Here is a 14,086-nt window from a genome sequence, read left to right on the forward strand (position 1 = left end):
GTAATAATATATCCACTGAGGGGCGAACGGGGTGAACTTGTTTCGGACGCGTGTTCTAAAAATAAACCAATGTCCAGTGCGCTGTATATCTTTGGATTCTTCGATCCATTTATTCACAGTTCGACATACACATGCTCACCTTAGCATAGATAACAGCATTGTCCATATTCAGACACAATAATCTTTCCATTCAGCAAAATCAGACTCAAGCACTGAAAACTGTTTGCTTCCCCTTCCACACCTGATTCTCATCACCTGGAGCTGAGCTATATGCACTTCCTACATTAATGCTCCACCCTGTGTTCAATATCAGAACTGCATGTGTATGCATATAGTCACATATTGTTTTAGATAAGGATAAAAATAAAACAACCAAAAAACTACATTATGGCTCCAACAATATTTCATCTCATCATTTATATTTAATGAGTCAAATTATTGACATGAAATTTACAGTGACCTTGTCAAAATGAATCACAACTGAGTTCAGTCCATAATCTCTGTGCATTGTAATTGAGATGGTTTAGTTTTCGAACCTCAGAGCTGCTGGAAGATCATCCAGTACTCCTTGAGTATTTAGTCTGTCCAAAGCTCTGGTCAAGTCTGCTTTGTCTCCTCAGGACTCCAGGCTGAAGAAAAACACAATTCAGTAGGTAAATAGAAAAGAAATAGAAATCAATTTTTTCAAATCAAAGTGACTTTACTTCTTTTACTAATTACTCTCTTGTCTCTGTTCAGAGCCTGATGATGTCAGGTTGGTGGGAGGAGCCAGCCGCTGTGCTGGTGGACTGGGGATGAAACAACATGGAGACTGGAAACCAGTGGATGACTGGAGCTCTGACTGGAACCTGAAGTCAGCAGCTGTAGTGTGTAGACAGCTGGACTGTGGTTCTGCTGTTTCAACAGAAAGGAGAGAGAATTCCTCACCAAGATCTGTATGGAAGATCAGTCCTTCCTGTTTTCAGTCTGGGTCTACACTGAGGGAGTGTGTATCAACAAGGTCTGACTCTTCCTCTTCCAGCCTGCAGATCACCTGCTCAGGTAACACCATCAATGACATCAACTATGACAGTAATGTTTCCAGTCTCTTCCTTCCTCTGTCACAGTGACAGTCAGTGGTTTACATTGGACTGAACTGTAAAGTTATCCAGGACAATGGCATCCTAAAGGGAAGAGAAGTGGGCTTGTTGCTGGAAGCTCACTGGTTCAAATCCTGGTCCTCAGTGTGTGAAGCTGACTTTGACCAGCAGGATGCAGAGGTGGTCTGTAGGGAGCTTGGTCTGAGAGCCAGCCCCTCTCTCTCACTGTCTCAGGTAACCTGAAGGAGAATCTGAAGCTGAATCCAACAGGAATATGTGACAGTGTTAACAGTCCATTTTATCATCAACATAAAACAAGACATGAGAGTTCATGAGAGAATCAGCAGCTTTACTTCATTCCTGAAAACTGACTTTCTGCAGATATGTGGCTTTTGTCCAACAACATCAATATAATCTTTAGAGTGGATCAGATTACCATATTCTCTAAGAACTGAATCAAACAGAGATGTTAAAGTGACCTTCATTTAGTGATTTTAAGGGTTTTAGGGCAACATGAACTTTATCTTTAATGGGAGCTGTTGTCCTCATGATGTCAGGTGATCTGATGAGATGATTCTGAATCTGTTTCAGCCTCTCCAACAGATCTCACCATCAGACTAGTTCTCCTGCTGCTGACTGTGGTGTTGGTGGTCACTGCCGTCTGTTTCTACTGCAAGGTACTGAACATCTTTATTCAGTAGAGGATTGGGTTAAATGAAGTAGTTAGACTGTGTATTTTTAGCTAGAAGAGAGGTGTGATCCAGTAACAGAGATGGCTGCTGTCATGTCTCTCCAGGCCACCAGGGGGCAGAAGCCAGGAAGAGAGGAGAACATCGAGCTGGATTATTATAACCTCGGTGGTTCCGGTGCTGAAGGCGGGCCGGGTGAAGAGGCAGGAGCCCAGGGAACAGAGTAGGATCTCCAAGGAGCTCATCTCACTTCCAGATGGATCGCTCAGCTTTCACACAACCGTCCATCACCTTAGTGAAGGATTTTACAGACAGAGCTGTTCCCTTTGAAGTCAGACTGACATCACAGCAGGAAAAACAGGATTGTTGAAAAGGAAGTCAGGACATTTTGCTGTAATGGACGTTCCCAAAACTCCCAGTTTGTAATGTGTGAAAACAAAGAGCGCCCCCTGTCTGTCATGTGGTAATGCAGGTGTTGAATGTCTGTCCATCAGCGTCACTAAAATGCAGCCAATCAGCTGTCAGCAGTGAAGGCTCACAGCAAATCAGATCACAGTTATGACTCCTTGATGTGAATATTCATGACAACAGTCCCTGTCAAACTGAGAGTCTCTAGAGTGTAGCAAAGACAGAAATTAACAAAAACATACTTATGACATAAATACTGTTTTAGAAATTGATGATAATTGTTTTGAGATTGTCATTTCAGTTTGACTTTAATCCTTTTTTTATTCAGTTTATCAGTTTTCCCATTAGTTCAGGTCCATTTATTGTCACAGTAATATCTACAATATGAGGTGTGGAAGAGGTGGAGAAAGCCTTCAGGGATTGTGAAGAAGAAGAAAGAGACACAAGAGTCACACATTTATATTCATCAGGGTCCAATTCAGAAACTGAAGAAAACAACAACAGGAAACTATGAAATACTAATCTCTATAAAGAAATGAGTAAAAACATAAAGTACAGAGTAAAACAAACATGTCAACAGTGATGTATCACCTTGGTAGACCATATATACTGACCTCCATGTCAGTTGAAGGCTTGACAACAGACAGCAGGAGTCCTGCTCTGTTTACAGCCTCCATTCATTCCTCTGGGAGGAGAGAAGCTCGTCTACAAATCTTGGTGATAAAGATCCTGAGGAAATTATTTTTGAAAAAAAACCTCCTAACTCAGTTTGGGGATCTTCCTGTTTTAATTTTAATTGAAGTGTCACATGCTCCTCTATGGGTTGAGAAAATTCTACAACCATTGAGTTTATGAAACCTTTTCTAAACCAATTAGATAAACTCAAAACTTCATGGTGGTCAAGCTAAAAACAAAGCTGCTTTTCTTAATTCCTGAAAAGTTGATGTTTTGGAGATAAGAGGTTTTCTCAGGTCAGCAGCAACATGTTGGCAGCTCATAGCTGTAGGGCTTTCCACTGGTTGGTAGAGACACTGAAAACAGAAGAAGACCAGGCTTTTACCTTCAGAGAAACTTTTATTTTTAGACCAGCCTGAAGATCTGAGGCTGGAAAGCTTGTTTCTCTTTTTAAATCTCTGTACAATAGATCATGATGTGCTTCAAATGTATTGATTTAGATGTGTAAGCTTAGTGTTGTGATGTTGTGTGAAGCTTCAGGCAGTAGACTTGGGAAGGAAAAGCAAACTTGTGAAAAGATTTTAAAGAGTCTATCGTTCATCTTCATGAGTGTTTGTACTGACTGGCTGTGACGGTCCAAACCTCCACCAACTTTACCACACAGGAGAGGAGAGAGGAGACGGTCTGGTGGTTTTGGTCCGACCCAGGTCTGGATAAGACTGTCAGCTAAATGCTAAACACATCTACAAAACAAAAATTTAATTCTTGATCATTTGTATATTGCTTTATTTGGTTATTATTCATTTTGTTACTATCACTTAGAGAAAGATTTTGCTTGAATTAAAAGTTTGCATGGTCCGATCTTGATGAGCTCAGGGCCCAAGAAACCCTTTAAGAGCTCAGACCTAAAACTTTTCAACTTCACTGCTGAAAAATTTGCTTTTTAAAGAGAACAGTGTTATACAGCCGCATTTTTATATTTTGTCTTTTAAATTTTTGTTTTTTGTAACTCAAAAATATCAATAAAGACAAAAAAGTCCTTGAGGAAAACAAAGTGTCTGTCCTGCTGTTTAGTTTAGTTTAGTTTATTTGGACAATTTTAAAATATGTTGTACATAAAACCGTCAAGGATAACACAATAAAGTCCGAGACTTATTTCTGTTGTGGTTCTTGGTGGAACATGTACAGAGAAGATGGTAGCAGACATCACCGGCAGTCAACAGTTTCTTAACAGCAATTAAATACCAATCCCTTAACTCCAATTACAAAGAAATACATTCACAAAAAACAAATCACACATCATTTTCCTGTCTTGGCTCTAAAAACATATAAAAAAAATTTACCCATCATTGTTTTAAACCTGGTCAGACTCAAGCTGGCCAAGCTTGCTCTGGTGCTATAGCTGTGAAGCTCTCTGATTTTTGAAAAGAAGTTGAGCAGGTAGACTGGGGCCTTGCTGTTTATAATCTTGTGGACCATGGTTAGTTGCAGCAGAGTACAGGGGTGGACTGGGATAAAAAAATATATATAGAGAGAGAGAGAGAGAGAGAGAGGATGGGAAAGGGAGGGAGAGAAATTATTCGAGTCCCACATGATCACACTATCCTAAATCTAGAAAATCAGAAAGTTGCTAGATAATTAATTACTAATTGCATAATAATAATGATTAATAATAATAATGATAATAATTTTTGTCTCACTTTATTAGAAGAGCAGCTTTTTCAGCAGCTCACTCTTCTCTGCAAGTCTGTCAATCACAGTGTTGGAGTCCAAGGCCATAAGAATGTCTTTCTCAGTGGCCGTCAACATGAAACCCTCCAGTTTGTCGGGTGAGAGGCTGCTCCTGAGTCTGCTCTTGATAAACTTCAGGGTGGAAAATGTGCATTCGCAGGCCACCTGGGTGAGTGATAGTGTCAGAAGGAACTTGTATGCAAGACCAAGGATATGGTATGTATCTGTGAGCATGTTGAACTGCCTTAGTATTTGATAACAGCAGAGAGGGCACTTTTTGCAGGAGGCACAGCTTTTGGTAACTATGGTACTATCAACCTCCTCTTTGTTGTCCTCCTCTCCACCAGATCCATCCTCCACTGTCCTTGACTTGTATTCAGCCAGTGGTGACGCTTTCAGCCTGCTCCACTGTCCTGCTGCAGCCCCAAATATATCAGTGAGTTTGGCACATTTGGCGGCCTCCGCCTCCAGAGATCTGAACTTTTTCGCCCGCAACTTATCTGCGCTACCTGGGCATTTTTTCAGCTTCTCCATCTTTTTCACCTTCTCCTCTCTGACGTTTTGCACGGCGCCTTCTGTTCACAACATGAGCTGGGGGCGTGGCGTGGTGGACCATAGCAGGATGTAATTGGTTGCCTCCACAGGCAACCAACCCAGTTGGTCGAATTGCTCTGTGCCCACATGATCTCTGAAGTCCAGGCACAGCACCACCCTGACTAGTTTATTTTGGGAGGTTTTGAGCATCTTTTTAAGTTTTTCTGGCAGACTTCCAAACCATGCACAATTACCATAGTCAAAATGGCACAGGGCTAGACTAGTGGCTAAAACTCTGACAGTCCTTGTCCAGTAGCTTAGCCACCCTTGCTAAGTATCTGGCCCTGGCATTAACCTTGCCAACACCTTTAATGCCATGCTCTCTCATAGACTCTCGTCCAGAACACATCCCAAGTAGTTCACTGCCCTCTTTACGTGAATTGGGACTCCTCTCACCTGAATCTGTAGCCCAGGGATTTTATTCAGCTTCTCTTTGGACCCAAATAAAATTCATTCAGTCTTTCCTAAATGTAGTGACAGTTTGTCTATCGACCAAGTCCTGATTTTTAAGACCTCCTCACTTAAAATCTCCTGTATCTTATTCTTGTCCCTATGTGACACAACTATTGCTGAATCATCTGCATACAAGAAGAGATTACCCACACAGGCAAGCTCCATATCATTGATGTACAACAAGAACAAAAGAGGCCCTAGCACACTACCTTGTGGGGGTGGGGAGTGGTGGTCATGGCTGGCTGTCGCAGGGGTCACTGATGCTGAACAGTCTAATGGCCGCCGGCACAAAGGAATGTCTGAGGCGCTCTGTCCTGCATCGTGGGAGGAGGAGCCTGTGGCTGAAGCTGCTCTTCATCAGCCTCAGCTCGTCGTAGAGAGGGTGAGAAGGGTTCTCCAGGATGGCATTGAACTTTCGCCTCATCCTCTTCTCTGCCACTGCCTCCAGACTGTCCAGTTTGTGTCCAACAACAGAGCTGGCCTTCCTCACCAGCTTGTTCGGTCGCTTTGTTTCCCCTGCCTTGATGTCGCCTCCTCAGCAAACCACAGCAAAGTAGTACAGACTGGTAGAACATCTGCAGCAGCCTGTTACACACGTTGAAGGACCTGAGTCTCCTCAGGAAATACAGCCTGCTCTGTCCTTTCCTGTAGAGCCTCAGTGTTGTCCAACCAGTCCAATTTGTTGTTGAGCTGCACTCCTAGGAACCGATAGGAGTTCATCATCTCCACCTCCTCCCCCTGGATGGTGACAGAGTTTGGGGGCTTCCTGCTCCTTCTGAAGTCCACCACCAGTTCCTTGGTCTTCCTGATGTTGAGCTGGAGGTGGTTGTTGTGGATGCTTGTCATGTTCAGTGGCCAAAAAGAATATAACCTCATGAAGTATTTTCTGTACACACTATTTAAAGGGAAAGGGTCCAAAATCCAAAATTTAGGTTGTGAATTGCAGTTCAAAAACAAAATTCTAGATCTCTAGATTGTCCTAAATATAAGATAGATTGTAAAATGGGTGTTTATTAGTAATAAAAAAAAAATCGAAACAATTCATGACTTTACAAATAAGTGGACCTATATACTCTAACTGACTACTACACTGAGCAAACTTGGTCTATGACAATTTTTGTGAAGAAAATATTTACGACTTTGGTACTTTCAGCAGCATTCACTGGAGTGACACAATAAAGATGAATAAGGACATGCAACAAACATCATGAGTAGGATTTGAACCCATGACCTTCACTCCTGCAGCTTGTATCCTAAGTCAGCTCCTTAAACCACAGAGTCACTGCGACCTCTCTCAAACTTCACTTTTAAATCCCATTTGTGTTTCTATCATTGTGTTTTGCTTTTCTTAATTCCTCGCTATGACTGAAAGATTGGGGAAAGTCATGATACACACCTTGGCTCTAGTCTTGCTGGTTTCTCTTTACATTGGGTTAATGACAGTATTTTGCTTTTAGAGTGGCCAGTCCACTCCCCTTAGTTATTTAAATTCTTGAGACAATAGGAAAGCTGAGAGGACGGAGTAGGGGAAAACATCAGAGAAGGTTCTGGTGGGACTGAAGCCCAGACCAGCAGGGGAAGACCTGCATGTAGACCCAAAGACAGGCGGACTGCCACCAAATGTCTGTCTACCCTAAATGATAAGGCATAAGAGCAATCATTTTATGACTTTACGGGTTCAATTCACTCTCCAACCAGGGGATTAAGAAAAACAAGTAGAGAGGAAGATTGAGAGGAAAAGTACATTAACTTACATTGGAGATTCCTTGATTTTCACCAAACTACACAGGAAGATGGGTTAGACATCCGAGGCAAGACAACATATCCATATTATCAGATGTGTTGCAGTGAGTTTTGTCATGTGTAAAGTTTGAGGTCACTACTTTTGTACATTTATGAATGAGTGGTAGGCCTATCACACATCTAAAATACTCAAGAGGCTTGTATATAGGCCTTCCCATGTGGACGATTCTGTGCCTTAGCTCTAATACACAAGTAATGATAAATCAACCAGGATTGCAATTTACAAACTAAAGACCAACTTAGGTTCAGTCATGACATTTTTGCATTGGATTACCATACAAACTGAGAAAGAAAGGCATAATCACAGAGGTTGAATCCCCTTATACAGATTCCACAGTTCATATCAAAGTTGCATTTACTGCAAAATGCATACTTTTACCCCACATTTAAGTCTATCAAAACATGTAGACTTTCTGTACCCAAAGAACTGAGAACTGGTGAAATGCCATCAACAACTGAACCAAAGATTAACTACAACCTCAAACCAGATTTTTTCTGTTTAACCCTTTCACCCATTTGTAGAACAGACTGTCCTTTCCACTTAGAATACATTATACAGATCTAACACAGCAAGAACCCAAACAAGATTTCGAACAACATTAATGAGCATTTGCTCATAAATATGCTTGTTTGGGTCCAGGGGTGTTGGAGGGTGAACACCTGACTGACTGCTGTTTGAAATTGTATCTCACAGTAGCATACAGCACACCTTCAGCAACAATACACCGCATTGGGTCGGCCGACTTGAAATGGCCTATAACCTTTTGAGAGTTACCACAATGATCATGACAAACTTGCATGTGAGAGACGAGGAGAGAAAATGCAACAGGAAAAGGTGATTAAAATAAAATATTGTTACCCTCAACAGTAACATGCAACGATTTCAAAGATGTTACTGAGTTAGTTCATATAATATCAAATCAATTTATCCAGCATTAACCTGTGGATGGCAGTTTGGGGATATAGATATGCAGAAAAGACAAATAACTTTTTTTCATAGTTGATATCGTAGGCTGATAGAATATCAACAAGCTATACATGTGTTTTGCTTGAAAAAAGCATTTCAACATCTGTGACTAGTGTCTAAAACCTTTACCTCGGTGCCTGTTCTGTTTGACTTGCTTTGAACACAGAAGAGGTAAGAAAACAAGAAGCAAGCTGCATATCAAAATGAAGCTGAGAGGAAATAGCATTTAATTTGTTTATTTAAAAATAGTATTTGACAAAAAAAAAATCTTAGTAAATGAAAGCTTAAATAAATTATTGTGAACAGGACAACATATGAATCTACAGTTAATTCAAAGTAGGCCGATTACATTTGCAAGATACACCTTTGTTTATTCGTCGTACCACGCTGTCCGCCCCCCCGCAGCAGACCAGCGCAGACACTACTGAGCAGACTCCAGTTTGCATCAGGAAAGTGAAAAACCGGCACAGATTCAGCTGTGGAGTACATGCGCCGCCTAGTGGAGAACTGCTTTATTACACGGGAGGTATGCATGGGCTGACCGGCTGCTTTAGCCTGAAGCACAAGAAGCGCCTCTTGCGTATAGACAAGCATTGTCTGTCCGTCTGCTGTCTGGCTAAAACTTTGTAGATAAATAAATTCTTAGCACAAAGTATAGAGCTAGAAACGCTGAAAAGGTTGAGTAGTGCATTACAATTCAAGGATAGTGCAAAAAGATAGCAGAAAAGTAGCAAAACTAGAGAGGAAAATAGAAAAAGTAGAGAAAAAACAGCTCCATCTGCTGGCTATAGAGACACAAAGTAGAGCTGAATATATTGCTCTATATAACTGTATTACTGGAAATAAATACTATGGGAATCTCTAAAGTGAGAATAGAAGGAAACTAAAAAAATGAAACAGGAATCTGACGAACAGATTTGAATCAAATAGAAAAAGGTAGAAACAGAAACAGAGTAGAAACACATTAGAAATAGAGAGGTGGAAACAGAAAAAGATTAGAGATAGAAACAGTAGAAAACGAATAGAAACAGAAACAGGTAGAATCAGATAGAAACAGCAGGGCTGGACAGGCTCGCTGCTCCCTCTGGCGGTGAGTCTGAAACCTGCAGGGAATCTGAGGAGAAACTACAACTCCATAATGTGAGAGGATTCTTCTAGAAATCAGAGGGGAAAGGTTTTAGAAAATATTCCTTCATTTACACAAATCTAAACTGGAGTCAGAGCCTGTTATGATTCCTTCCATTGACTTTGTTGGCCTGGTGAGTGATGTTTTCTGAGCTCCTGCTGTTTCTAACAACAATAATGATCAGAATAACTCACTGTAACTCACTGTTCATTTACAGCAGATCTCAAAGTGCAAAGAGGAAAGAACATCAGGTCAGAATTAGATCAGTACTCTGCATCAGCAAGTACTCCAGATGAAGTACTCCAGATGAAGTACTCGTACTTGTACTCAGTCACCATCTCAGCTCTCTACTGTGTCTCTAAGACCAGCAGGTGGTGCTGTTTCCTCATTTCTCAGCACCTGAGTCCACTGAGCTTCTCTTTCAGCCAGCAGCATTCAGCAGGTCAAGAGAAGAGAAGAGAAGAGAAGAGAAGAGAAGAGAAAAGAAGAGGAGAGAAGGGAAGAGAAGGGAAGGGAAGAGGAGAGGAGAGGAGAGGAGAGGAGAGGAGAGGAGAGGAGAGGAGAGGAGAGGAGAGGAGAGGAGAGAAGAGAAGAGAAGGGAAGGGAAGAGGAGAGAAGAGAAGAGGAGAGAAGAGAAGAGAAGGGAAGGGAAGAGGAGAGGAGAGGAGAGGAGAGGAGAGGAGAGGAGAGGAGGAGAGGAGAGAAGGGAAGAGAAGAGAAATCCTTCTATTTACTTCACCATTTGAATGATGCGTCTCTTAGTTCCTGCTTTCCCACTGAGCAACATTTGTTCAATATTAATATTATTCATCATCAACTTGTCAAAAATCTCACTTAACTCACTGTAACTCTCTTTTCATTCAAATAAAATCTTCAAGTGCTGAAAGGGCAAAACGATTCAGATGAGTTAGATCATCAAACACTCCATGTTAAGTCCCACACTTTGTCACCAAAATGAACCGGCTGCATCACAACTCTGCTTCAACACAGTAATATATACAGTATACAAATACTTAGGGATTATTCTAGATGACCATCTTACCTTTGAAGAAGGAATAAAAGTCTTATCAGACTCTGCAGGTAGGGCACTGGGAGCTGTCCTTAATGAGGTTAAGCTATGTAGGGATCTTGGTTATAAAACCTATACACAGTTGAATAAATCTTGTGTCTGTCCTATTTTAGATTATGGTGCAGGGGTCTGGGGTTATTTCAAGCAAACAAAATGGCACACAGTTCAGAACAGAGCTATGCGCTCTTTTCTGGGTGCGCATAAAATGGCCCCAAAACCTGTAGTATGTGGTGACATGGGATGGGAGCCATGTGAAGTGCGGCATAAGGCTGACATGTTGCGACTGTGGAATAGATTAATCAGCATGCCTGATAACAGACTTTTTCAAAATAATTATTCTTGGGCAAGGGAGCTTGCAACAATATTTGGCAAGGTAGGTCCAATATGTATATAGAAATAAATTATCTTGTAGTATTAGTCAAATTAAAACAATACTATCTGAAAATTATAAACAGAAATGGTCAGAAGAAGTTTTATGCAAACCAAAATTGAGAACCTACAGTCTGATTAAGTGTATTTACCATCCAGAGCACTATGTCACCCTGACATAGTGTTTGTAGTGTCTTGTAAGCCCATGCGGGCTGGACACCTTTTGATGCATGACACTTTGAAAAATAAATTACTTACTTACTTACAGTTCAGTAATACAGTTATATTCAGTGATATACAGCAATATATTCAGCTCTACTGTGTGTTTCTATGGCCAGCAGATAGAGATGTTTTCTCACAATTCTCAACACCTGAATCCACTGACCATCATTTTCATCTAGCAGTATTCAGCATGTCAGTAGAATAGAATAGAATAGAATAGAATAGAGCAGAGCATTAGGTGTCAACAGATGCTGTTGAAAGCGTAGCGGCTCCTGCTGTTTGTAGGAGACTGCTGACAGCCTGTTTGAAGTGCAGTGCTCTTTTGATAAAGTTCATATCTTTAACTTTCAGAGTCTGGTTCACCAAACTGTAAAAACATGGCTGTGCTGCATTGAAACCAATGAGAATCAGAAGGCAGAGCTGTAAAGACACACAGACTGACTTCCTCCACTGCAGAAAGGCTGGAACACACTCAGCAGGACGGACACTTCGTTTTCCTCAACCACTTTTTGTCTTTATTCAGTTTTTTTGGGTTTCAAAGAACAAAAATTAAAAAGAGAAAATATAAAAATTCAGCTGTAATTGGCTGTTAAAAAGTAAATTTTAGTAGAAAAAGTAGAAAAGTTTTAGGTCTGAGCTCTTAAATGGGTTTCTTGGGCCCTGAGCTCATCAAGATCGGACCATGCAAACTTTTAATTCAAGAAAAATCGTCAACTAAAAAAATGAGAAAGTTGAAGTTACACAAGGTGTTTACAGGATAGAAGTGATAAGTAACAAAATGAATAATAACAAAATAAAGCAATGAGCAAATGAGTTTTGTAGATGTGTTTAGCATTTAGCTGACAGTCTTATCCAGACCTGGGTCGGACCAAAACCACCAGACCGTCTCCTCTCTCCTCTCCTGTGTGGTAAAGTTGGTGGAGGTTCGGACCGTCACAGCCAGTCAGTACAAACACTCATGAAGATGAACGATAGACTCTTTAAAATCTTTTCACAAGTTTGCTTTTCCTTCCCAAGTCTACTGCCTGAAGCTTCACACAACATCACAACACTAAGCTTACACATCTAAATCAATACATTTGAAGCACATCATGATCTATTGTACAGAGATTTAAAAAGAGAAACAAGCTTTCCAGCCTCAGATCTTCAGGCTGGTCTAAAAATAAAAGTTTCTCTGAAGGTAAAAGCCTGGTCTTCTTCTGTTTTCAGTGTCTCTACCAACCAGTGGAAAGCCCTACAGCTATGAGCTGCCAACATGTTGCTGCTGACCTGAGAAAACCTCTTATCTCCAAAACATCAACTTTTCAGGAATCAAGAAAAGCAGCTTTGTTTTTAGCTTGACCACCATGCAGTTTTGAGTTTATCTAATTGGTTTAGAAAAGGTTTCATAAACTCAATGGTTGTAGAATTTTCTCAACCCATAGAGGAGCATGTGACACTTCAATTAAAATTAAAACAGGAAAATCACCAAACTGAGTGATGAGGTTATATAGGAACAATATTTCAATTTGGAAGCCAAGCAAAATTACTAAATTGCTAAAATGACTTGTTACTTAAAAATAATTTCCTCAGGATCTTTATCACCAAGATTTGTAGACGAGCTTCTCTCCACCCAGAGGAATGAATGGAGGCTGTAAACAGAGCAGGACTCCTGCTGTCTGTTGTCAAGCCTTCAACTGACATGGAGGTCAGTATATATGGTCTACCAAGGTGATACTTCACTGTTGACATGTCTGTTTTGCTCTGGACTTTCTGTTTTTACTCATTTCTTTATAGAGATTAGTATTTCATAGTTTCCTGTTGTTGTTTTCTTCAGTTTCTGAATTGGACCCTGATGAATATAAATGTGTGACTCTTGTGTCTCTTTCTTCTTCACAATCCCTGAAGGCTTTCTCCACCTCTTCCACACCTCATATTGTAGATATTACTGTGACAATAAATGGACCTGAACTAATGGGAAAACCGATAAACTGAATAAAAAAGGATTAAAGTCAGACTGACATGATAATTTCAAAACAATTATCATCAATTTCTAAAACAGTATTTATGTCATAAGTATGTTTTTCTTAATTTCTGTCTTTGCTACACTCTAGAGACTCTCAGTTTGACAGGGACTGTTGTCATGAATATTCACATCAAGGAGTCATAACTGTGATCTGATTTGCTGTGAGTCTTCACTGCTGACAGCTGATTGGCTGTATTTTAGTGACGCTGATGGACAGACATTCAACACCTGCATTACCACATGACAGACAGGGGGCGCTCTTTGTTTTCACACATTACAAACTGGGAGTTTTGGGAACGTCCATTACAGCAAAATGTCCTGACTTCCTTTTCAACGATCCTGTTTTTCCTGCTGTGATGTCAGTCTGACTTCAAAGGGAACAGCTCTGTCTGTAAAATCCTTCACTAAGGTGATGGACGGTTGTGTGAAAGCTGAGTGATCCATCTGGAAGTGAGATGAGCTCCTTGGAGATCCTACTCTGTTCCCCGGGCTCCTGCCTCTTCACCCGGCCCCGCCTTCAGCACCGGAACCACCGAGGTTATAATAATCCAGCTCGATGTTCTCCTCTCTTCCTGGCTTCTGCCCCCTGGTGGCCTGGAGAGACATGACAGCAGCCATCTCTGTTACTGGATCACACCTCTCTTCTAGCTAAAAATATACAGTCTAACTGCTTCATTTAACCCAATCCTCTACTGAATAAAGATGTTCAGTACCTTGCAGTAGAAACAGTGGGCAGTGACCACCAACACCACAGTCAGCAGCAGGAGAACTAGTCTGATGGTGAGATCTGTTGGAGAGGCTGAAACAGATTCAGAATCATCACATCAGATCACCTGACATCATGAGGACAACAGCTCCCATTAAAGATAAAGTTCATGTTGCCCTAAAACCCTTAA

The 14,086-nt window shown here is 40.9% G+C and overlaps 1 protein-coding gene across 1 annotated transcript in view; it reads right to left on the bottom strand.

Moving 5' to 3' along the window:
- Positions 1 to 13,691: 13,691 nt before the first annotated feature.
- Positions 13,692 to 14,086, bottom strand: part of LOC139655488 (scavenger receptor cysteine-rich type 1 protein M130-like) — a 31,003-nt gene continuing 30,608 nt past the window's right edge. Inside the window, exons 12-13 of the mRNA XM_071532912.1 lie at positions 13,904 to 13,977; positions 13,692 to 13,784 (exon numbers count right to left, since the gene is read on the bottom strand). Coding sequence (XP_071389013.1) covers positions 13,692 to 13,784; positions 13,904 to 13,977 — 167 coding nt within the window. The remainder of the gene's footprint in view (positions 13,785 to 13,903; positions 13,978 to 14,086) is intronic.

This window comes from Centroberyx affinis, unplaced genomic scaffold (genome assembly GCF_046629955.1).
Source record: "Centroberyx affinis isolate AG114_WGS23_722 - 3 ecotype Tasmania unplaced genomic scaffold, CSIRO-AGI_Caff_v1 ptg002281l_1, whole genome shotgun sequence".
In the NCBI taxonomy this organism is placed as follows: Eukaryota; Metazoa; Chordata; class Actinopteri; order Beryciformes; family Berycidae; genus Centroberyx; species Centroberyx affinis.